This window comes from Trichechus manatus, unplaced genomic scaffold (genome assembly GCF_000243295.1).
Source record: "Trichechus manatus latirostris isolate Lorelei unplaced genomic scaffold, TriManLat1.0 scaffold00258, whole genome shotgun sequence".
In the NCBI taxonomy this organism is placed as follows: domain Eukaryota; kingdom Metazoa; phylum Chordata; class Mammalia; order Sirenia; family Trichechidae; genus Trichechus; species Trichechus manatus.
The window spans coordinates 162,719-187,126 of record NW_004444194.1 but is presented as its reverse complement, the minus strand read 5'-3'; the positions used below and the strand labels follow the sequence as shown (position 1 = coordinate 187,126).

General features: G+C 46.2%; 1 protein-coding gene across 3 annotated transcripts; it reads left to right on the top strand.

Annotated features, from left to right (window-relative positions):
- Window positions 1-24,077, top strand: ZNF333 (zinc finger protein 333). 3 transcript variants are annotated; one of them, XM_023724753.1, is made up of 10 exons: window positions 1-137; window positions 7,059-7,136; window positions 10,059-10,179; window positions 10,289-10,405; window positions 11,948-12,562; window positions 18,436-18,518; window positions 19,101-19,227; window positions 19,653-19,748; window positions 20,279-20,355; window positions 21,451-24,077. In XM_023724753.1, exons 5-10 carry the CDS (start codon window positions 12,517-12,519, stop codon window positions 22,543-22,545), a joined length of 1,524 nt encoding a protein of 507 aa, XP_023580521.1. In that variant the 5' UTR covers window positions 1-137; window positions 7,059-7,136; window positions 10,059-10,179; window positions 10,289-10,405; window positions 11,948-12,516; the 3' UTR covers window positions 22,546-24,077. The 3 variants fall into 3 exon arrangements, with proteins under 3 accessions (XP_023580521.1, XP_023580520.1, XP_023580522.1); XM_023724752.1 differs by having other exon boundaries at window positions 51-149; XM_023724754.1 differs by lacking the exon at window positions 11,948-12,562 and having other exon boundaries at window positions 51-149.
- Window positions 24,078-24,408: the final 331 nt, after the last annotated feature.

The following is a 24,408-nucleotide window of genomic DNA, read 5'->3' as shown; positions in this document are numbered from 1 at the left end:
CGGGCCCGTGAGTCTGAGCCCCCTACTACTTCCGCTCCCGGCGGCCCGAGACCGGAAGCGGAAGTGTGCGGTAGCGGTGGCAGAAGGCAGCGGCGGCCGTGCGAGGGTTGTGCCGCGCTACGGTGGGAGTGTCTCCGGTCCGTCTGCAGGTGCAGCCCAACTCCTCGGGAGGGCGGGGAGGGGCTGGAGGACCTAGGACAGCCACCCGAGCCGACAGGCTTTCTTCCTTCGGTTGTCGCAGGCTAGGGCGGGGCCCGCTCCGTCCCTCGCGCTCGCGTGCCTCGGGTCTGGGCCAACAGGGCTGTGATCCTTTTGAAAGGGAAATCGCGGGAATACAGTCCAGGTCTGTCGCATCGATCAGTTGGATAACATAAGTGGGCTCCGCAGAGCGCACTGGGAGCAAATCGAAAGCGTGGAAGGGAGGAATCAATGAAACTGTGCAAAGGCTGTCAAGCGTATTCTACTCACTCGGCTTCCCAAAGCGCAGAAAATATCCCTTAAGCTCAGGCAGGTGGTGAACACTCGCCCAACCCTTTCCGTTCCTCCCTGCTTGTGGTATCTGTAGGGAAATTGCAGCAAGAGGGCCCTCTCTACCCTACCTCTCTTAGCAAGATAACCTTTTATTAGAACATCTACGTTTTATTTCCTGTGAGACTTAGTATTATCTAGTTTTGTAATGGAAAGTTAGGTCTGGGTCTATGTGTGTCAAATGGTTTGAGTGACTTGTCAGATAATTTAAAAAATTGAATGAATCCTCTATCGGGATGAATTTGTGACAGGAGGTATTTTGGGGGACGGAGAATTTGGATCCACTAGCCCTGGTGGCACAGTGATTAAGAGCTATGGCGAGCTAAGGCTGCTAACCAAAAGGTCGGAAGTTCGAATCCACCAGCCATTCCTCGGAAACCCTATGGGGTAGTTCTACTCTCCTGTAAGGTCGCTATGAGTCAGAATTGACTGGATTGCAACAGGTTTGGCTTTTTGGTTTTAGCTTAGTTTAGTATAGCTTAGCTTAGCTTTCTTTCCTCCTTCCACTTTTTCTCTTCTCCCTTTCCCTTCCTTTCCAGACAGCTTTTAACTTGTGACTTTTACTTTGACTGTGGGCATCAGTGTTTTTCACTGTAACATAAATTTACCTTAAGAAAAGCGATTTCTCAGTTGTATATTTGTAGTCGCAAGTGTTAGCATCAAAGAACCATTCAATTCTTTTCAAGTGACCTCCAGCTGTTACCCTTAGCCTGCAAATACTCACAAACCTTCAAAATATAGGGGACTCCAGAAAAACGATGACATATGCTTTGTTATGTTAGTACTAGAAACTGAAATTGAGTTGACTCTCAATGGGATATCCTTTGACTGTTACCTTTTTCATAATGGAGTTAAAAGCTCACTTTTACTGAGATGAGGAAACAATTAATTCTGGAGGAAAATTAAGCACCAGATTTCAATTTGAAGAGTAAGGCATTTGTTGTCAAAAAGAATACCTGCTCTACCTTGCCTTTTTAGAAAGAATTAGCATTGTTTCTTAAAGACATCCGAAATCTAGTGTGATTTTTTTACATGATGGACAGGCATTTTAAGTCATTCTTCCATTTAATTTGTATGTTATATATATGTTATAATGGCGGTGGTGGTGTATGTGTGTGTGTGCGCATGCACGGCTTCATATAGTAGCTATAGTGAATTATTATTGGGGAGACCTTTTCATTAGGGTGCCCTCAATGAACCGTATTTCCTGGTTCATTGTGACTGAAATAGTGCTTGCTCCAGTGGAGGGTCTATTCTAGCTGAGAAGACAGATTTTAAACAAATAATGTTGAGTGATATGGGAACATGTAACTGGAGAATTTGTAGGGAGTGTGGGTTTGGTGAGGGAAAACATCTTAAAAGGGACAGATGTTTGAACCTAAAAGATGAGTTGGAGGTAGCTAAACAAAGGATTGGGCTTTGGAGTATGAGTGTGGGGGAGGATTTGAGAGAACACTGCAGTCTTAGTTAACTAGTACTGCTATAACAGAAATACCACCCGTGGGTGGCTGTGGCAAACAGAAGTTTATTTTCTCACAGTTTAGGAGGTTATAAGTCCAAATTCAGGGCACCAGCTCTAGGGGAAGGCTTTCTCTCTCTGTTGGCTCTAGAGGAAAGTCCTTGTCTCTTCAACTTGTTTCCTGGTTCCTTGGAGATCTCCATGTGGCTTGACATCCATCTTCCCCCATCTCTGCTTGCTCACTTGCTTGTTTAATCTCTTTTATATCTCTAAAGAGATTGACTCAAGATACACCCTATGCTAATCCTGCCTCGTTAACATAACAAAGACACCCCTTTCCCAAATGAGATTATAACCCAGAGGTTAGGATTTACAACACATATTTTCGGGAGACATAATTCAATCCATCACACAGATAAGAGTACAAAGCCTGGTGTGTTCTGGAGTCTAGAAAAGACAGGGAAAGCTAAAGTAGAGAAAGTTCAGAGTCACTGAGCTAGGCTGGAGAGGAAGACTAGGCCTTGAAAGTCATGGTAAACTTTGGACCTTGTTCTAAAGGCCACCGGGAAGCCATTAAATCAGTTTTAAATAGGGGAGTGATGTAGTTACATTTGTGACTTAAACAAAGCAGTATCTTCTGGATTGAGCGTGGAGTTTAGGAAGGACAAGAGTGGATATAGACGCAATATGGGAGTGCGAATAAGTTCTGAACTCGGATGATGGTGGGCGAGGCTTGATGGCTGTGGAACTGGGAAGATTGGAATGTTTGAGACACGTGCAGGGTGTAGAGTTGAGAGAATGTGGTGATTGATGTCTTCTATCTACCTCATGATAGAGAGCAGAGGTCAGCAAACTATGACCTGTGGGCCAAATCCAGCTCAGTAAATAAAAATAAACTCAGTTTCTCTAAGTTTAATTGGAACATGTTGCTTACATATTGTCTATGGCTGCTTTCACGCTATAACCACAAAGTAGTTGCAGCAGATACCGTATGGGCCACAAAGCCTGAGATATTTGCTACCTGGCCCTTTACAGGAAAAGTTTGCTGATTCGTGATATATAAAGTACCTAATACGTATCAAACACTGTGCTGGTGGCTGGGAATGAAGTCCTGTAAAAGTGGACACAGGTCTGTACTTAGTTTACATCCTAGTTGGGAGGAGAGAGGTAAAAACACCTGCATAAACAAATATAAAATGACAACTTGATAAGGGCAGAAGGGGAGACGTAGCAGGCCTTAGAGGTATTATGAAAGAATGTAAGAGAAGAACGATCTTTTTATTAAGTGGGAGGAACCAGTAGAAATTACCAGAGGCTGTGGTCTGAAAAGGAGCCCTGGTGGTGCAGTTGTTAAGTGCTTAGCTGCTAACTGAAAAGTCAGTGGTTTGAACCCACTAGCTCCTTTGAGGGAGAAAGAGGTGGCAGTCGGCTTACATAAAGATTACAGCCTTGGAAACGCTATGAGGCAGTTCTACTCTGTCTAATAGAGTCGCTATGAGTCAGAATCGACTTGATGGCAACGGGTTTTCATGGTGGTCTGGAATAAGGGAGAACCAGGTTTGATTCTTAGCCAATGCACCACGTGTGCTGCCACCACTCATCTGTCAGTGGACACTTGAGTGTTGCTGTGATGCTGAACAGGTTTCAGTGGAGCTTCCAGACTCAGACAGACTAGGAAGAAAGGCCTGGGGATCTACTTCCAAAAATCAGTTACTGAAAACTCTGTGGATCACAGTGGTTCCATCTGCAGTTGATCATGTGGATGGCGCAGGACTGGTCTGTGTTTAGTTCCATTGTGCATAGGATTGCCCTGAGTTGGGGGCGTACTCAATGGCAGCTAACAACACAGGTTTTTAGATTGTCTGCCCTTGCTGGAGGCTCACAGAAATGGAATTACCTGTGCCAAACCCCTGCTTGGTGCTCTGATTCTACCCTCACTCCTTTTACCTAGCCACATTTCAAGTGCTCAACAGTCACACATGGCTGGTGGCTGTGATTTTGGCAGCGTAGGCATAGAACATTCCCATCATCATGGGAAGCTTACTGGACAGTGCTGCTCTAGCGAATTCTGAAATTAAAAGGTCATCAAGTTTCTCAGATGTAATGGAAGTCCTTTTTTAACTAGTATAAAAGATTACTGAATTCATATGTAAGCCCTGGGAGGGGCCCTGGGGACTTCTAAAAATATTAAGAGATCAAGCCAAAACTTCTAATGCCTTAAAGAAGGAGTTTTAGGAGCAGCTCTCTAAGCTGGTAAGTGGAGGCTCTGCAGCGCTGGTCAGCATAGTTACAAAGAAAGCCAAAACTTAAACTGTAGGATTTGCCCAAATGTTGAAGGAAGTTAGATTCAACAATTATAAAGATTTTTTTTTCTGTCACCTTTTTTCTTTGCTGAGTATTTTAGAGCAACTCGCAGCTATCCTGTCACTTAACTCTGACATACTTGAACATGTATCTCTAAAAAAAAAAAAAAAAACTGACACCATCTTATAGAACTACAAGGCCATTATTACACACCCCCAAAATTAATGGATACCTAGTTCATGATTATAAATCCTCGGTTGTCATAAAAGTGGTTTTTATAGTTTTGAATCATGACCAAAACAAATTTCTCACATTTGGATTTACAAAAGCAGCAGGTTCAAAGGGTTACTTGCTAAACCACTTAGGTTTCTATCATTGTAGAGTAGTTCTCTCCCCACCCCCTTTTTTCATACTACTAACTTGTTGCTGAACCTGTGTTATTGATTAAATTGTGTCCTTCCCTCCTTAACCCCCAAATACGTGTTGGAATACTAACCCGTACCTAGGGTAAAGTGACTGTATTACTTCCATCTTCTTTTGATGCTTCCTGTGTCATTCCATATTTTGCCCATAGAATCCTTCAGTATTGCAACTTGAGACTTGAATGTTTTCTTCAGTTCTTTCAGCTTGAGAAATGCCGAGTGTGTTCTTCTCTTTTGGTTTTTTAACTCCAGGTGTTTGCACATTTCGTTATAATACTTTGCTTTGTCTTCTTGAGCTGCCGTTTGAAATCTTCTGTTCAGCTCTTTTATTTCATCATTTCTTCCTTTTGTTTTAGCTAGAGTATGTTCAAGAGCAAGTTTCAAAGTCTCTTCTGACATTCATTTTGGTCTTTTTTTTCTTCTCTATCTTTTTAGACACCTTTTGCTTTCTTCATGTATGATATCCTTGATGTCATTCCAGAGAATAGATGTTTACCTGTGTTTGATTAACTATGCAAAGGCATTTGAGTGTGCGGATCATAACAAATCATGGATAATATTGTGAAGAATGAGAATTCCAGAAAACTTAATTGTGCTCACGTGGAACCTGTACATAGACCAAGAGGCAGTTGTTCGAACAGAACAAGGGGATACTGCATGGTTTAAAATCAGGGAAGGAGTGCATGAGGTTTGTATCCTTTTACCATACTTATTCAACGGACTGCCAGAAGGACAAACAAATCTGTCTTGGAAGAAGTACAGCCAGAATGCTCATTAGAAATGAGAATGGCGAGACTTCATCTCACTAACTTTGGACGTGTTATTAGGAGGGACCAGTCCGTGAAGCTGGACTATATGAAGAAGAACGGGGCATCAGGATTGGAGAAAGACTCATTAACAACCTGCATTATGCAGATGACACAACCTTGCTTGCTGGAAGTGAAGAGGACTTTAAGCACTTACTGATGAAGACCAAACACCACAGCCTTCAGTATGGATTACATCTCAACATAAAGAAAACAAAAGTCCTCACAACTGGACCAATAAGCAACATCATGATAAACGGAGAAAAGATTGAAGTTGTCAAGGATTTCCTTTTACTCGGGTCCACAGTCAACACCCATGGAAGCAGCAGTCAAGAAATCAAACGACACATTGCATTGGACAAATCTGTTGCAAAAGACCTCTTTAAGGTGTTGAAAAGCAAAGATGCATGTGAAAGCTGGACGGTGAATTAAGAAGACCAGAGAAGAATTGACGCCTTTGAATTGTGGTGTTGGCGAAGAATATTCAACATACTAGGGACTGCCAACAGGATGAACAAATCTGTCTTGGAAGAAGTACAGGCAGAATGCTCCTTAGAAGCAAGGATGGCGAGGTTACGTCTCACATGCTTTGGACATGTTATCAGGAGGGATCAGTCCCTGGAGAAGGACATCATGCTTGGTAAAGTAGAGGGTCATTGAGAAAGAGGAAGACCCTCAACGAGATAGATTGACACAGCGGCTGCAACAGTGAGCTTAAGCATAACAACAATTGTGAGGATGGTGCAGGATTGGGCAGTGTTTCGTTCTGTTGCATATAAGGTCACTATGAGTCGGAACCGACTTGATGGCACCACCAACAACAACAGAATTGCTGGGTCACACGGTAATTCTGTGTTCAGCATTTTGAGGACCCGCCAGACTTTTCCACAGCAGCTGCACAGTTTTACATTCCTACCAGCAATTTATGAGGGTTCCAATTTCTCTGCATCCCTGCCAGTAACACTTGTTATTGTTGTGTTCCTCTTTAAATTTAACCTTTCTGTGTGTATTCTTTGTCTGACTGCTTCTTGCTTGTTCTCCTGATAATACCCCCTTTCTGGCAACATCAGTCTCAATCATCATAGAATATTTAGCTAGGAAATTGCCTCCCATTTCCCCTTTGTTCCTATCATTGCCAAATTCTGCCTGCGGCCGCACTCCTAAAAGTCTGTCTTTGCTTACTGATGCCTCCTTTCCTTTCTGTCTCTTCCCAAGTTTAGGGTCAGTATTTTTAAAAAGCTTTTTTTTTAGTCAGTTTCATAGCTATTTCTTTCTGAAGCAGCTTTGGTGGTACAATGCTTAAGCACTCAACTGCTAACCAGAAGGTCTACAATTGAAACCCACCTGCTCCTCAGCAGGAGAACGATGTGGCAGTCGGCATCTGTAAACATTACAGACTTGGAAATCCTATGAGGCAGTTCTACTCTGGCCTATAGGGTTGATATGAGTCAAAATTGACTCTATGGCAAAGGGTTTGGTTTTAGTTTTGGTATTTCTTTCTGAAAGAAGTTGAAATTTTTTTTTTCCAATTCTTTTTAGACAGGGAATCTCAAACCCAAAGAGTCAACTTCCATGCAGGATATTTGGGAGGAAAAATCATCTCATGATGTGCAGATGGTAAGTGTTATGATTGAATTATGTCTTCCCAAAGTATGTGTTAGAACCCTGACTCGTATATCTGTGGATGTAATCTAACAATACAATGTGATCACCGTCCACAGTGCAATCTAATGTAATGCAGTCGATTAGTCAGTTGAGGTCATGCCAGTGTAAGGTGGATCCTAAACCTAATCACTTCTGAGCCTATAAAGAACAGCATAGACACAGACATGCACATACAGGGGAAGACAGATACCATGTGACGGTGATGGAGGCAGGTAAATCTACAAGCCCAGGAACTCCGGGGATTGCTGGCAGCTACTAGAAGCTGAAATAGACAAAGAAGGACCTCCCCTTAGAGCCACATCCTGAGTTTGGACTTCTAGCCTCCTGAACTGTGAAAAAATAAATTTCTGTTCTTTAAAGCCACCCATTTGTGGTATTTCTGTTACAACAGCACAAGGTGACTAAGAGAGTAAGATCCGCAGGGGGTTGTCATTGGTTCTCTGTCGCAGGAGACGTTGAGGAAATGTGAGTTGGCAATGCAGCACCAGCACCAGGGAGATGTTCGAGTCATGTCTAACAGGAGCGTCTAGACTCAGGGATTTGAGCAAACTCTAGCTGTCACTCAAGACTCTTTCTTCCCAGAGAGTTCCACAAGTAAACATTTCCACAGATGTGAGTCAGATGTGCACTGAGTGTTTGAAATATAATCGACTTGTGGACGACTGTCAGGAAAAAGCTGCTTGTCAGAGAGGCCCAGTGAAAGTGGTGATAGGATAAAGCCCTGTGCACAGAGCGTTCAGCTCCTTCACTTTCAAGAACATGAACTGCCAAAATAGTGCACATCTGCAAAAACGCTGGAGATGTGCTCCTGACGGAGAATCCCCACGCGGGTTGAGAGTACAGGCAAGCTTCTCCTCATCACTCACCCTCATCAGGAATAGATGGCCTGGAGAGGAGACACTGTGAATTTAATTGCAGTGGGACAGGTTTCAGGAGGAGCTTGAGCCTGGACTCTGCATGAGAGAACTCACACAAGAGAGGACCACTTGGATCGTGAAGAATGTGGGAATGTTGTCTGGGATCCCTCACCCTTTGGGGGACAAATGAGACCCACCCCAGAAGGAAGCCCTTTGTCTGGTGTTGGTGTGGGAAAGCTGGCAGAGCCGGCTTATGTGGGACAGTGCACAGGAAGTACACACAGAGCCCTGCCGCCGGCCCCCCTCTGGCCCTGAGTACCCTCCTCCCCAAACTCAGGACTTCCCAAAGTTTGGGATCCCAATCTGAGGTTGGTCAGAGTTCGGGTGAGGGCTTGAGCTGGTCCTTTCTGTCCCAGAACCAGTGAGATGGCTCCTTCTGCGCCCTCCCCCAGGCCTGGATCAGCACTGGAGTGTCAGAGACCCTGACCTAGTAGAGGAGGTACAGGCCTAGATTGTAGAGACCCTGCTTTGTTTGCTGGGAAGCTCCCAGAGTGCATGGTGCCTCCACCCTGTACAGCCTGGTATAGGCTGCAGACACAGCTGTGAGAGACCCTGGGCATTGGAGACCTGCCACCTCCTCCCTGGGTCCTCCACTTCCTCGGTTTTCACTCTTGTTTGGATAGAGAGTATCCTGCTTGGGAAAGGGCGTTTGGAGGTCTGTTCTCTGAGACCCCAATGGGAGCTGCTGGATTGCAGGGCCTTGTCCGACCTGTTAGGGAGCACTGGTGGTGTAATGGTTGAAGTGCTTGGCTGCTAACTGAGAGGTCAGTGGTTTGAATCCACCAGCTGTTGTGGGGGAGAATGATGTGGCATTTGGCACCTATAAAGACTTACAGTCTTGGAAACTCTATGGGGCTGTTCTGTTCTGACCTGTAGGGTTGCTAAGAGTCGGAATTGACTTGACAACAGTGGGTTTGGTGGTTTGGTTCTGATCTGTTGCCGTAACCCCATTACAGAGTGTTCAGTACATCATTACATTGGCCTCAGTTAATGTTGGTTGAACGAAGGTGTGAACGGCTCAATGCTGGGTGAAGGCGTCTCCAGACCAGCAGGTGGACCGTGTGAGGGAGGGAAGATGACCCCACGAGGGCCAGTGTCCTCTGGGTTCTGTGGGCTCTTTCCTCTCAGGACAGGGCTCTGGCACCTTCCTCAGAGCTCCATGCTCAGCCCAGCAGACCCCTCAGTGTCACCCACCGAGGGTGGGACAGGAGGGGCTTCTGCTGCCTCAGAGCCCAGGGAACAGGGAGGAGCAGAGAGCTTTGAACAGCAGAGGAGGCGTACTCTGGACGTACGTTTAGGGAAGTTAAGCAGGTCGTTGCTAAAGACACAGCCCGTAAGTGGTAGAGCTGGGTGTGGAGGTGCTGGGAGTTGGCTCCAGGCCTAACTCCTGAGACCATGCTTTTCACCACCAGGCTCTACTGCATGTGTGGAAAAACTAGAGCGAGGGTCACACAGCGCCTTTCAGTTGGTGGTGCTGACCCGTCAGCTGCCCTTCTGGGACCATGCCAGGCATCACTCAGCCTTGTCCCAATCATTCAGGCCGCATGGAGTAGTGCTGAGGCCTTCAGGCCACCCCGTCATGTGGACAAGAGTGCTGGTGGCCAGGTTAGCTATGTGGGACAGAGATTTTCTTAGGATGGTGTGTCCCGGCTCAGCTTTCCAGCCATCCTGGACCTCTCCATGCCGCCTCCCCCCACCCCCATGCTGTCTCCCTGACACCACTCGCTCCTCACTGCTGGTTTTACCCCATTCTCTGCCGCATCCTCAGTACCTATAGCCTACCCCAGCACTAGCAGTGCTTAGTAAGTATTTGCTAAACAAATACAGAAATTCAGTGGCTAAGCTCCTCAACACGTTCCCTTCAAGAAGAGTTACCTGTTTCAGAATTGTTCTAATGAAGACATTTGTATTCAGACATAAACGCTCAAACCTTTCCATAAAGTAAAATATCTTGCAGCGTCTCTGGGGGCTCATGGCCTGACCTCCAGCTGGGGTATCCGTGATCCGAGAGGTATCAGGTCTGCCTCTGCATCTCCTTGGAGACCCTCGTCGAAGGCTGGCACCTGCAGTGGGAAGGGGTGAGTGCATGTCATCGGGTCCTCTGAGCACAGGACCCCAAACTGAGGCTTTAGGCTGGGAACATCCTGGGGCCTCGGTGTGCTCAATGCCCCTCCCTGCCTTTCCCAGGGGCCAGGGGTCTACCTGAAGATACAGACTGAGCCCTCAGTGGGAGAGAGGGGAGCACCTTCGACTGAGGAGGACCTGCCAGCTTTGCCGAAGTTGCCTTGGTCTTCTGGATACACGGTACTACTAGGGAGGGTTTGCTGTGAGGGTCCCTCCAGAGCCAGGAGGGCCAGGCTACTTGTTTCTGTAGGTGGGGAAAGGGAAAGAGGTGGGGAGGGGAATCTAGGGCCTACAGCTGGGAGTCTGGGAGTCGGGAGTGTGCAGGAGGCCCAGGCTCAGCCCAGGTGAGAACACCTGAGCAAGCTGCTTGTCCCCAGGTGGTCACAGGCCCTGGGCGAGTCTGGGGAGAGTGGTCAGCAGCCCGCCGTGGACCCTGCCTTTCCTGCTGTCCTGCCTTTTTTCCTCCCATCCTTCCTCCCACCCGCATCCCTTCCATGACCTGGAAGCCTTCAGGAAGCAGTGGATCATGAACGAGGGCTGGATGAGGGATGTTCAGGCTGGTGAAGATGGTGGAGAGAATATGGGAGATGACGCTTTAGGCTCATCATGAGCCCTGCCCTAGGGAGAAGGGGGCCTCTCCCCCATGTCCGTCACTCCCCTGGGGGACCTTTTGATGTGTGCACTCATGGGAGGGGTCCTTGCTCTCACAGACGATGCGGGGCTGATGCGCAGCAGCAGGTCCCCTCCCCGGGCCACCCCAGGCCCTTACTTAGTGAATCCTCAGCCTTCCCCTACTTGCTGAGAGTATCCTGGCTGCCATGAGATCCCAGGACCACCTACTCAGAGAGGGTTGTCCCCGTCCTGACACCCATGCCCTCCCAGGACTCTCCTGTTTGCTGCGGAGGAAGCAGGCCCCCAGGATTACTGAGGAGGGAGGATCAGGATCCCAAGTCCTGGACCTGCGGCCCTGGCCCAGGGCCATCCAGAGATGGTTCTAAATGCTGCCCTCCTTATCCCCCCCACACCTCCCGCCTGTTGCCTGAGGCCTCCAGCTATGCCTGGCTCCTCCACAGCTCACAGGCCCGTCCCTGCCAGCTTCCCTGATGCTGCACATGGACCCAGGGCTCCTTATCTACTTCTTGTGGTTATTGGAGACATTGGTGGTGCTTTTAAAAATAATGTGTTTCTCTGTTACTAAAGGTTTGTGTGCTCATTCTAGAAGATCTGTACAGTACCTGAAACAGAATCAGTGCTGCCTTGGCTCCCACCCTACCCCTCCCTGGGCACTTCCGTTAATGTCTCAGGGGCTTCCCTTCCAGCCTGCTCTCCCCCTCTCCCTAAACGTGTATAAATATCCTATACGAGGCCTCCTTTGGGAAGAGGCACCCTCTCTGCATCAGTCTTCTTAGGCAACCTTGACCTGACCTGAGCATCAGAGTTTATTTACGAGAACTGCCTGTCTCTGACCCAGGCCACCCCATCGTCAGCCCCTGTTCATTAAGCACCTTGTGAAAGCTGGACACTCTGAGTCCCCTCACCCCCTGGCGTGTGGGCTGAAGAGACAACTGCTTTTGACCCAGAGCCCATTCCCTGGCCTGGATTTCTCTCTTGCCTTGATTACCTCTCACCTCCCCTCCACCAGCAAGCTCTGCGAGCTTTACTTGCAAAACATAACCCACCAGTGACAGTCCTCTCTGTCTCCACTGTACCCACCCTGCCCAGCACCACCGCTAGCTCTCTCCTGCACCATGGAGACTGTCCTGCCAGCTTGCTGCTTCCACCTGAGGCCAGAGGGATTCCTGAGAAATGCAAGTCAGGTTCACACCTCTCCAGAGAAAGCAGCACCATTCCAGGGAAGTTCAAGTCCTTTCTCCTACCATAGGGCTTCCTTCTGGGAACTACTCAGCCACCCCTGCTTACTCTGTCCCCCGTGGTCTTTCTGCTGCCCCACAGCCTGCCTAGCTGTCCCTCCCTTCCACCTTTGCTCCAGCCTTTCCCTAACTGGGGGCTCCCCCGCTGCTGGTGGCCACTCAGAGGATGGGCACCCTCTTTCCATTCCATTTTGGCGTTGAAATTCTATCACAGTGATTAGCTTAATATATTCAAGAGTTAGGCAAATCTCATCAAGGTAAGTGGGGTGTCCCTTTTATCAGGAACATTACCCAGAGCAGGGCCAGTCGTGCAAATTCAGTTGGGGTAAACGGGTGTAAGAGGAATGCCACGACTTTAAACGGGACCTCTGTCACTTTGTCCAGGGACGGAAGGCGCCAGTGCAGACCCAGAGGGTGGTGATGCCTGTGCTGGGCCTCTTTGACCTGGGGGTATCCGGGTGCTCTGGTGAGTGAGTGCTGAGTGGAGTTTGCCGTCCTCCCTGTTGTGTACCGAACGCATGTTCTGCCTCCGTTTGCCCTGACTGCAGGCATTGTGTGGCATCATCGGGTGATACTCAAAAAGAAATCTCCTGTTACTTATGCATTTGGGGGTGTCTTAGTTTCCTAGTGCTGCCATAACAGAAATACCACAAGTGGGTGGCTTTAACGAACAGAAATATATTTTCTCATAGTTGGAGAGACCAGAAGTCTGAATTCAGGGCATCGGCTCTGTGGGAAAATCCTTGTCTCAGCTTCTGTAGCGTTCTTGGCATTCCTTGGAGGTCTCCACATGGTATCTGTCTTCTCTGTTTGTGCTTGCTTGCTTCTGGGCCTAATCTGTTCTTTTTATAACTGGGAGCAATTAGATTTAGGACACACACTACACTGATATGACCTCATTAACATGACAAAGAAAATCCTATTTCCAAATAGGACTACATCCACATGTATAGGGATAGGATTCCAACACATTTTTGGGGGCACAATCCGTAACGGGGAAAGATACTTTCTAAGGATAGTGGGCAGGATTTTTTTTCCTGTTGGTCACACATCTTTCTGTTAAGAAAGAGCAGGACCACTCAGCTTGCTTGCTGTCCTGTTAGCCACGCTGGGCCCTGAGAGAAAATCCCCACAAAGATTCACAGCGGGGAATTCCAGAATGACCTGTGTCGTTATGTCGAAGCTGAAAATTACAACAGAATTTACTACAAATGGCATATGCTTTAACTGAACTTTTAAAAAATGAGGTTAAAAGCCTCTTCTTAGGGGATATAGGGGAAAGATAGTTCTGGAGGACAAATAACATTTTGGCTTTAATTGCAAGGCATTTGTTTCTTTTCAACTCGCCTTTGTAGTAAGAATAAGCGTGTTTCTTAAAAATATCATTTAATCATGCTTTTGTAATCTGTATTATCGACAGGAAGTAATCGTCAGATTTAATGCATGTGTTGTCGTTCTGTGTATTTTTGGTAAACCCTCTGGGCCAGGCTCTACCTTGTTGCTCTTGAAAGGAGTATGGCTGTTGTGTGGTGAGAGAAGTACAGGGTACATTGCAGACAAAATGCCTGCCCCTGTGGAGTTCAGTCTGGCTGTGTGATCAGAGTTTTCAGTGAAGACCAGGATGTGACAGAAGAACTTCATCTTGGAGAACATGGAAGAGTCTGAGAAAGGACAGATAAATTTAAGCTTCTTGTTGTTGTTGGTTGCCATCGAGTCATCTTCAAATCATGACAACCCCATGTACAACAGAACAAAATGTTGCCTGCTCCTGTGCCATCTTCACAATCGTTGGTATACGTAAGTCCATTGTTGTAGCCACGGTGTATTCTGAGTGCCTTCCAACCTAGGGGGCTCGTCTTCCAGCACTATCTTGGACAATATTCTGTTGTGATCTGTAGGATTTCTATTGGCTAATTTTCAGAAGTAGATTGCCAGGCTTTTCTTCCAAGTCTGTCAGTCTGGAAGCCCCACTGAAACCTCTCCACCACGGGTGATCCTGCGTCTGTTGGAAATACTGGTGGCGTAGCTTCCAGCATCATAACAATACGCAAGCCACCACAGTATGACAAACTAACAGATGGGTGTTGGAAATTTAAGCTTAGATCAGGGTTTCTCCACCTTGGCACTAGTGACATTTGAGACCAGATCCTTCTCTGTGGTGGGGGCTGACCTGTACGCTGTAGGATGTTGAATAGCATCCCTGGCCTCTACCCACCAGATGCCAGTAGCATCTCTCTGCCCCAGTTGTAACAGCCAAAGATGTTCCAGACATCATCAGAAGCCCCTGGGGAGGGGGGGAGGTGAAATTGCCCCTGGTTGAGAAGCACTGGCTTAGAACATAATTACTGTATCATTTAGCTTGGCAGAGCATTGGACTATTGGGAGATGCTGGAGAGAAGATTTCAGGCCTACGAACAGCATCTGTAAAATGCCTCAGAGCAGAGAGCGTGGTGTGTCCAAGGGTTCACGGAAGGCTTGTGAGAGGAAGGAGAGGGAAGTGGATAATGATAGAAGCTGACAGGAGAGGGTGTGGGCTCCAGATCATCCAGGGCCTGGAAGGTGGGAGAAGAACCTTGGCCCATGTTCCAAGGCCACTGGGAAGCCAGCCAAGCATTTAGGTGAGTGGTGGGGGGTGCCTGTGGTTTTAACAGCACCTGTGGTGCGGGTGGACGAAGCGTCTCAGGGAGTAGGGGGCAGAGGCAGAAATAGAATGGTGGTGGCCTAGACTTGGGGGGTGAACGTGGAATAGACGTATTGAGGGTCTCTAAAACCACCTTCAGTGTACCTCATCGCAGCCTCCACCATCTGTCAGTAGAGGCTTGCATGTTGCTATGATGCTGAACAGTTTTTAGTGGAGCTTCCAGACTAAGGACTAGGAAGAAAGGCCTGGTGACCTACTTCTGAAAGTCAGCCAGTGAAAACCTGGTGGATCACAACATTTTGATCCACAACTGATCATGCGGATGGTGCAGGACTGTGCAGTGTTTCATTGTGTTGTACGTGGGGTCGCCATGAGTTGGGGGTGACTGGATGGCAGCTAACAACAACAGCGAAAACAATAAAGACCACCCCCAGGTTTGATGATTTGCTAGGGCAACTCACAGGACTCAGTATATAGTTATGCTCAGGCTGCGATTGTTCACAGGATTTGTTACAGGAAAGGATACAAAACAAAATGAGCAAAGAGAAAAGACACATGACACAAAGCCTGGGGAAACCAGGCACGGGCTTCCAAGAGTCCTCTGCCAGTAGAGTCTCACAGGATGCGTTGAGTTCCCCCAGCAAAGAGCTGTGACAGTACATGTGAAGTGTTGTCCACCAGGGAAACTCATTAGATACTCAACATTTGAGGGTTTTTGTTGAGACTTGGTCATGTGGGCAGTCCCTGCCTGGCACATTCCAAAATTCCAGACTCCCAGAAGGAAAGCAGAGGTTCAGTATAAACCATAGTGTGTGTGCACAGTCTGGACACAGTGAGCCACTCTTACCAGTTAGGGTGGCGGGAACCCTCCCAAAATCAAGTTCTCAGATGCCGACCTTGTAAGCAGGCCTTTGTAAGACGGCAGCTAGGTCTTCTGTGGGAACTCTGTCCTGCACAGTGGAGAGAGTGGGACAATCTATGTGCAGGAGGCCTAGGCGAGACAGTTGGGTGGTGATGCATTTATTCACTTACTAGATGATACCTAGCACTTACGTGTCAGCGTGTGCGAGGGTGGGATGTTGAGGGTGAAAAGAAGAGGGTACAGGCTGGTCCTTGTGAAGCTCACAGTCTGTCTGAGGGCGACAGAAAAGAAGCGCCTGAGGAAGCAAATAAACATCTGATTAAGATAGGTAAGGGCTGTGAAAAAAGGAGGAGGGTACCGGTAGAGACAAGATGAGAAGGGACCCTTTATATCATGGAATAGACTCCAGGAAGGGACACACTGAGGGAGTGACACTTAAGTGGAATCAAAAAGAGAAGGTATTTTAGTTACCTAGTGCTGCTGTAACAGAAATACCACAAATGGATGGCTTTAAGAAAGAAATTTATTTTCTCCGTTTAGGAGGCTGGAAATCTGAATTCAGGGTGTCAGCTCTAGGGGAAGGCTTTCTCTCTGTTGGCTCTGGGGGGAAGGTCTTTGTTCCTTAGTTCCTTGGTGATCTTCATGTGATGTGGCATCTATCTTCCCCCATCTCTGCTTGCCTCTCTATGCCTAATCAGCTCTTCTTATATCTCAGAGCTGATTGGCTTAAAACACCCTACACTGGTATGGCCTTTTAACATAACAAAGAAAACCCATTCCCAAATGTAATTATAACTACAGGTATAGGGAATAGGATTTACAACACATATTTTTTGGGTCCACAGTTCAGTCCATAGCAGAAGGTGTAATGTGGACATTAGCCATTGTGGCGATGGAGTGCGAGGGAAGGGGATGAGTGGTGAATACTCCATGTAGAAGCATCATCACCGATTTTTTAAAAAATTGGTGGGGTCTGTAGGGTGCCAGAAGGTGAGATTTCTGATCTGAGCAGCTGTAGGCAGGGAAGTCACTTCCTGAGACTGGGAACACTGGAGTAAGAGCAGGCTTCAGGAAGAAGATGAGCTTGTTTTGGATACGTTCATTCGTGTTTCCTCAGACAAGTGGAGATATTTGAGCCAATGGTGGTGTATTAGTTTTCTAGGGCTGCTGTAACAGTGTATCTCAAACTGCTTAAGACAATAGAAATAAAAACAAGTAAACAACCCCCCCCCAGAAATTTATTCTGTCACAGTTCTGGAGGCCAGAAGCCCAAAATCAAGGTGTCAGCAGGTTTGATTCCTTCTGGAGGTTCTGAGAGAGAATCTATTCCATGCCTCTCTCCTAGTTTCTGGTGATAGCTGGCCATTCTTGATTTCTGGGCTTGTAGACCTACCACTCCAGTCTCTGGCCATCTTGACTCTGCATCTCCCTGCGTGTCTCTTCTGTTTTATAAAGACACCAGTCATATTGGATTAGAGCCCATCCTACTGCAGTATGACCTCATTTTAGCAGATCATATTTTCAAAGACCCTATTTCCAAATAATGTCACATCCACAGGTACCGGGGGTTAGGATTTGAACATACCATTTTTGGGGGACATAAATCATGGGTCTGAGGTTGAGAGGTGAGAGTCAGCTTGGGGATTAGGGCCTTGTCAGGATAGAGTTGGGAACTGATGCCCAAAGATTGTGTGAGGTTGCCTGTCAGTGCTGAGGGTACAGAGGGAGAGGGGGAAAAGAGGAAGGTCAGCAAGGTGAGGATGCTAGTATCTCGTGATGGAGGAGGAGCTTGTACAGGAGACCAAGAAGGATAGCTTAGGGTGTGGTCACCAAAGCCCAGGGGAAGTGAGCTCCAAGAGGAGGGATTGGATGGCCAGATACATGGACTGGATTCCTCTCCATGGAAGGAGGTCTCTGGTGGTCCTAGCAAGGTGTTGGCCTTGAAGAGGTGGGAAGTGAGTGGGCAGTGAGTGATGGACACAGAGGAACAGAGAGAACAGCAGCTAGAGGGAGAAGTAGGGTCAGAGCCTGGATGCGCTCAGGATTAAACGCCAAGGGAGAGGTCTGGTCAAGAGGGAGAGGCGAGGGTAAGGAGAAGGCAGGGATGGTCAGGGAGTTTTTGGCTTGTCTGCAGTAGGAAAGAGGGAGAATACCTGGTGGTAATGTCAGGATGTTAGGGATTTGAAGGCAGGAGATAAGGGTGTCACCCTCTCTCACATTGGCTCTCAGGGTGTTAGTGGTTTATCAGTACCTTGCTTGTGGTAAGTTTGTGGGTCAATACTAGCCCTGCAGAGGGAGGGCAGAGGAAGGGCTGAGCAGCCAGGGAGGACGAACTGTCCAAGAGACTGAATCCAAGAAAGGAGGTTGTGGAGCATCAGGAGCTTCAGAGTCAGCTGGTGAATTGAGACAGTGGCTTCTGGGATTTGTAGTGGAGGGAATATAGGGGTGTGTGTGTGTGTGTGTGTGTGTGTTATCTATAAATGTTATTCTGGCTCTAGGCAAGGTAGAGTGCTGTAGTTTCCCTGACAAACGTGCGTGTGCATGTGTATGGTGTGCGTCTTTGTGTATGTGTGTGTGCATGCCTTTGTGTAGGTGCATGAGTGCGTATATGTGTATGCATTTATGTGTGCATCTGTGTGCATTCACATTGTGTGTGTGCTGTGTTTGTGCATGTGTGTCTGTTTTTTTGTGTCTGTGTACATGCATGTTTTTCTGTGTGTGTGTGTGTGTGTGTGCATGAATGTGGTCTCTTACAGGACAGGGCAGCCTCCAGGCCTGCGTGTGTGTACCTTGGGCGACGCATGGGCTCTCAAACAGCTCCTCTCTTTTCCTCTAGCTCTGCCTGCTCAGGACCCAGCCTGGCTTCAGCAGGAGAGCACAGAAGTGATGACTCCTGGATTGCTGACCACCTGTTCACAGGTCAGTAAAACGTTTTTCTTCTGCCAAAAGAATTTTGCTCTGCCCAGGGCTGATCTCCAGGCTTCCAGGTGCTGGGCCTCTTGTAGTGGGTGTGGGGCAACCTAGGCAATGATCCCATTCCCTCATTCATACCCTCTTCAGGCTGTTGAGAACTGCGTTCTGCTGAGCATTGGGAGGGGAAATAAAGCAAGGATGTGAGCTGTCTGTGTTTCAGTCTTCATAGTCTCACTGAGCAAACACTTCAGTCATTTACCAAATATTTCTTCAGCCTCTGCTTGCTCAGGTCTGCTGGATCCTAGAGCTAGAGAAGAATACAGCTGCAAGGGCTTTCTGGCTAGTTGTAGATGGACAAGTTCTTTCATGAAGCAGAAGCCACACCTCTTGATGCTATCATGCAGGGAGTGCAGAATAGATAGAGAAGAGCTCTGGTTCTGACGCTGAGTCAAGGGACAGGTTCTGGAAGACCTCAGAACCCAGTTTGAAAATCCTCTGCACCATTTCTCCCTTCCCCAGCACATTGTCGTCTTGTGACTGTTGGTGGTTGTGGTTCCTGACTGAACTGGGATGGGTGTGATGTTTTAGGAACCAGTAACCTTCGAGGATGTGGCCGTGGTGTTTACCCAAGAAGAATGGGTGTTTCTGGACTCTGCCCAGAGAAGCCTATACAGAGAAGTGATGCTGGAGAACTGCAGGAACCTGGCTGCAGTGGGTAAGGCTGCACTTGTTGCATCATCTGCACATCCACGGGTTCCTGAAATTAAGCTGGTTTGGGAAACAGGTGAAGAGACAAAGACGTCTTGCCCTCACGGAGCTTATAGGCTTGTGGCTTCCCCTTGGGAATGAAGAGCCATCCATTGCTGTTTCTCCATGGTTCAATGCTTCCTGGCTTCTCATGTGTGTCCCTGAGCTTGGCCCTGTGTTTCTGGGACTGGAGAGCCCTGGTATCCTCTGGGACTCAAGTGAGGGAGCTTGTACTATGGCTCCTTAGTGAAAGAGCTTTACTGTGTTCATCTGAATTCAGGCATGCTCATTTTCCTGCTCTCATCCTCAGAACCCCTAGAAACTTCAGAATACTGGCCCTAGTTTTATGGAAGGGCACAGATCTCCCACACTGGTGTCTTTTCCCATGAGCAGGATATCAACTGTGCAAACCCAGTGTGTTTTCCCCTTGGGGGCAAATAGAAGAACTGTGGACCACCGAGAGAGGACTCTTCCAAGGAATTTGTCCAGGTGAGCACCAGGCAGGCAAGAATCACTGTGGAGAGACGCTGTGGTTGGTAGGGGGAACATGTGGAAATTGTCAATCCAGGGAAACATTTGAATGCTCTTAACTGAGAAAGCTGGGCTGTTTGGTGTGAGGTCCCTTAGAAAACTCTGCTATCCTTTCTCCTTCTCTAATGCTGTATTCTGGTTTCACAGAAGGAAGTGTCCTACTTTTTACATTTAGTATTTCCTCATGTAAGTTTTATTTACTTCCTCTCCACTGTATGTTTTTGTTAATTCTCTTGTCAATATCAGTTCCAATCTTTGTAGAGTCCTTTCTTAGTAATTACCTACTGTTTTCATCTCTTGTTCCTATGATAGCCAAATGCCTTAAATTTTTTCTTAACTCTTGGATGCATTTGCAGTTCTTCCCATATTTAGGGTCAGTATTTGAAAAAAATCCACAGGTGCCTTGCTTACTTTATTTTTTGGTCACCTTGATCCCACAGTTCCCTTCTCTGTGCACTTAATTCCCCCCCCCCCCAAATTTATTTCAGAACCTCAGCTTCAACTCCAAGAGTCAATTCCTAACCAAGATATTTTTGGGGAGATCCCATCCATTGTCATGAAAAGGGTAAGTTAAGGTTCACAGGGATTATTGTTGGTCCTCTAGCATAGTAAAAGTTTGGGGCTAATGTCAGTTAGAAAAGCTCCACAAGAACCAAGAGAGAGACTTGAGACAAGTGGTGCTCACCCAAGAGAATGTGGTTTCTTAGCATCTGTGAATGTGTGGTAAGTTTGGGGATTTGGGGGTTGATGAAGGAAGAGACAGAAGTGTGAGAGGCAGTGGCACACAAACTTTTTATTCGGTGGTACTTGGATATGGTTTCATGAGAGAGGCAGTCCCTCAAAGCCAGAGACCTTCCAGAGACAGTGGTATAGGGATACCACCCAGTTCACCCAGAGGGGAAGAGAGCAAGGGAACTTCTGGTGGAGAGGGAACTTATGTGTCTAGGTGATGTCACTCAGCAGTAAGGCGGGGAGTGTCTGGGTCAGAGAGCTCTGAAGGGCAGCAGCAGTTTGAGGTCTTTTATAACTATAGAGTTTGCCTGATCTATGGTTAGCAGATTTTGGGTGCAATTTTGCTGCGTATGTCAAGTAGGTAAGGAGCCCTGATGGTGTAGTGGTTAAGTACTCGGTTGCTAACTGTAAGGCCGGTAGTTCTAACCCACCAGCTGCTCTGTAAGAGAAAGATGTGGCAGTCTACTTCCATAAAGATTTACAGCTTTGGAAACCCTATGGGGCAGTTCTACTCTGTACTATAAGGTCACTATGAGTTGAAATAGATTCAACAGCAATGTTTTTGTTTTTGTCAAATAGGTAGTCTCTAAATGGCTAAAATTATGATTATTTGAACTATATTTAAGGCAACTGGATGTGTGAGAATTTGAGTTTGGCGCCAGCAGGTTTTGGGGTAATGTCCTAGCCTGTTGTGAAGAAAAACATGGGGACCATTTTAGACTAATACACAGGCACCATCTCTGGTCCATTTATATAGCAAAGTGTTATTGAGGAAAAGCTCTAAACATAGACTAGATCAAGACTTGTGTATTCACAGAATTCCTACAAATAACCATTTTTGTAAATATTTCTCATACACAGAATTTATATGGGGAAGAATATGAATGTAATAAAGCCTTTGCTCTTCAACATTTTCCTTAATTGACAGGAGCTACCTCAACCTGGAGGAAAACTCTATAAATGTAATGAATTTGAGAAGTGCTTTAACAGCATTGAACTGCATTTTCAATACCAGAGAATTCATACTGAAGAGGCCCCCTATGAATGTAAAGAAAATGGACAATCCTTCCAGAGCTGTCACCTGATCGTGCCTGAGAAAATTTGTAGTGGAGATAAAAGCTACGCATGTAACAAATGTGAAAAATCCTTCAGATACAGTTCTGACCTTACCAGGCACGAGAAAACTCATACTTCAGAGAAGTTCTTTGAATGTCAAGAGTGTAGGAAAGCCTTCAAGTATTCTTCAAATCTTCGACGACACATGAGAATTCATACTGGTGAGAAACCCTTTGAATGTAATCAGTGTGGGAAAACCTTTACAAGGAACTTTAACCTGATTTTGCACCAGAGAAACCATACAGGAGAGAAACCCTATGAATGTAAGGATTGTGGGAAAGCTTTTAATCAACCGTCATCTCTTAGGAGTCATGTGAGAACTCATACTGGAGAGAAACCCTTTGACTGTAATCAGTGTGGGAAAGCTTTCAGGGAGCACTCATCGTTGAAGACACATATGCGTACACACACTAAAGAGAAGCCTTATGAATGCAACCAGTGTGGGAAACCCTTCCGGACAAGCACTCACCTCAGTGTGCACAAGAGGATACACACTGGGGAGAAACTTTATGAGTGTAGTACTTGTGGTCAGGTCTTGAGTCGTCTGTCAACTCTTAAGAGTCACATGCGCACTCACACTGGCGAGAAGCCCTATGCATGTCAGGAATGTGGGCGAGCCTTTAGTGAGCCCTCATCCCTTAGGAAACACACAAGAACTCACACTGGCAAGAAGCCCTACATGTGTCAGGAATGTGGAAGGGCCTTTGGCCAGTCTTCACACCTTATTGTACATGTGAGGACCCACACTGCAGGGAAACCATATGCGTGTAATCAGTGTGATAAAGCCTTCCGGCACAGCTCTTCACTTACTGTGCACAAAAGGATTCACAGTGGGAGAGAAAACGTGAGGAATATTGGCTTGCCTGTATCAGTGCCTCATCTGTATGGTGGGCCCTTTGCAAGTTAAGTTCCAGTTTTTAAAAATGTAACTATTTGGGGCTATAAATGTCCCTCTTAGGACTCTCTTAGCTGTATCACGTGTTTTGATATATTTTTTATTTTGGGTTAATTCTAAATGTCGTCTTAATTTCCACGATCACTTATTCTTTGACTCATGAAGTATTTAGAATTAGAGCTTTAAATAACAATATATGGATATATTTTTTATTGAGGCATAATTAACTTATAGTGAAATGCAAAGCCTTAAATGTACAGTTGTATGAACTTGTCAGATGTCTACATATATGTATGTAACCAACATCCCACTCAAGATACAGAATATTTCTATCATTCTGGAAAGTTCGTTGCGTGCATATGGGTGTTTTTTAGTTGCCTTTTTATTATGGTTTTTAATTTAGTTACACTGTGAACAGAGTACATGATCTTTATGCTATTGAATCTTAGATATTTGTTGAAAAAAATTTTTTTTAAATTTTAGAGTGGCATGTACTGTTAGTTTTCTTCCCAAATTGCCCCTTCTTCTTTACAAAAGTACCTGGGTTTTTTGCTCAGGTTGGTAATGTGCACTATTAAAAAACCTTCACCTCCCAGCCCTTCTCGCAGCCAGGAGAGGTCATGTGTCCCCTAGTGCTGGTCAGTATGAATATGAGAAGTCACTGGCTGTGGCTTCTGGGAAAACTGTAGGAAGGGAGTGGTTTCATTTAGCTTGATCCTCCATGTCTTGCCTTTTGTAACAGCAGACACAATGTCCAGAGCTAGAGGAGCCATCCTGTTACCCTGAGGATGAAAGCCACAGGTTAAGGACAGAAATCACAATGATCCTGATTCCTCAGTGGTATTTTTGTGTGGCTGTACCAGCCCTGGGCTGTTCGTTTCTGGTTGTCTTGTTAACATGGACAAATAAAATACTTCGTACTGGTAGAAGACACCATTTTTTTGGAGTGGTAGTTGGTGGCAAGGGCGGGGTGTTATAGCTGAATGCAGTCCCTAATTGATTCACTTAGTATATAGTCAGTTTTTATAGATACTTCATGTGTTGTTGAAATCAATGTATGTTTTCTACATATGTCCACTAGATCAAGCATGCTGTTCATGTTTAATAGTCTACAAATTTATAAATATTAGTCTGTTATCTATCATTTACTGAGAGAACTATGCTAAACTTCTACCATGATTGTTTTGTTGAATAATTTTGTAATTATGTCAGTTTTTAAATTTATATATTTTGAAGCAATGTAATTAAATGGATAACCTTCACATTTTATACATTTCTAGCAAATTGTTACTTTTATTCTTATAAAGTGACCATCTTTCTCCTTAGCAATGAATATTCAACCATTCATCATCATAATAGCAAGTACTTGTTTAGAGCTTACTTTTAATAGATGGTTGGGTTCAAATTGTGGTGCTGACAAAAAATATCGAACATACTGTGGACTGCCAGAAGAACTAACAACTCAGTCTTAGAAGAAATACAACCAGAACGCTCCTTAGAAGCGAGGATGATGAGACTTGTTTACTTTGCACGTCATTAGGAAAGACCAGTCACTAGAAAAGGACATCACGTTTGGTTAAGTAGAGGGTCGGTCCAAATGAGGGAAACCCTCAGTGAGATGGATTGACACAATAGCTGCAACAATGGACTCAAACATACCAACAATCACGAAGATAGTGCAGGAACGGGCAGTGTTTTTTTCTGTGATACATGAGGTCACCATGAATTGGAGCCACTTGATGGCAGATAACTAGATAGTAGCTCCTTCCCTAAGCTTTGCATCTTTTGAGTTATTGACACCTTGAGGTAGTTGCTGTTATTATCCTCAATATAAAGATTAATCTGAGGCCCAGCAAGTTGAGGTAAGTTTCCCAA

What these genes read in the sequence shown, in the direction of transcription:
- ZNF333 (XM_023724753.1), top strand. Translation starts at nt 12,517, where the DNA reads ATGCCTGTGCTGGGCCTCTTTGACCTGGGGGTATCCGGGTGCTCTG. An exon ending in TGCTGACCACCTGTTCACAG is followed by an intron (nt 18,519 to 19,100) that starts GTCAGTAAAACG and finishes GTGATGTTTTAG; the next exon opens with GAACCAGTAACCTTCGAGGA. An exon ending in CTTCCAAGGAATTTGTCCAG is followed by an intron (nt 19,749 to 20,278) that starts GTGAGCACCAGG and finishes AATTTATTTCAG; the next exon opens with AACCTCAGCTTCAACTCCAA.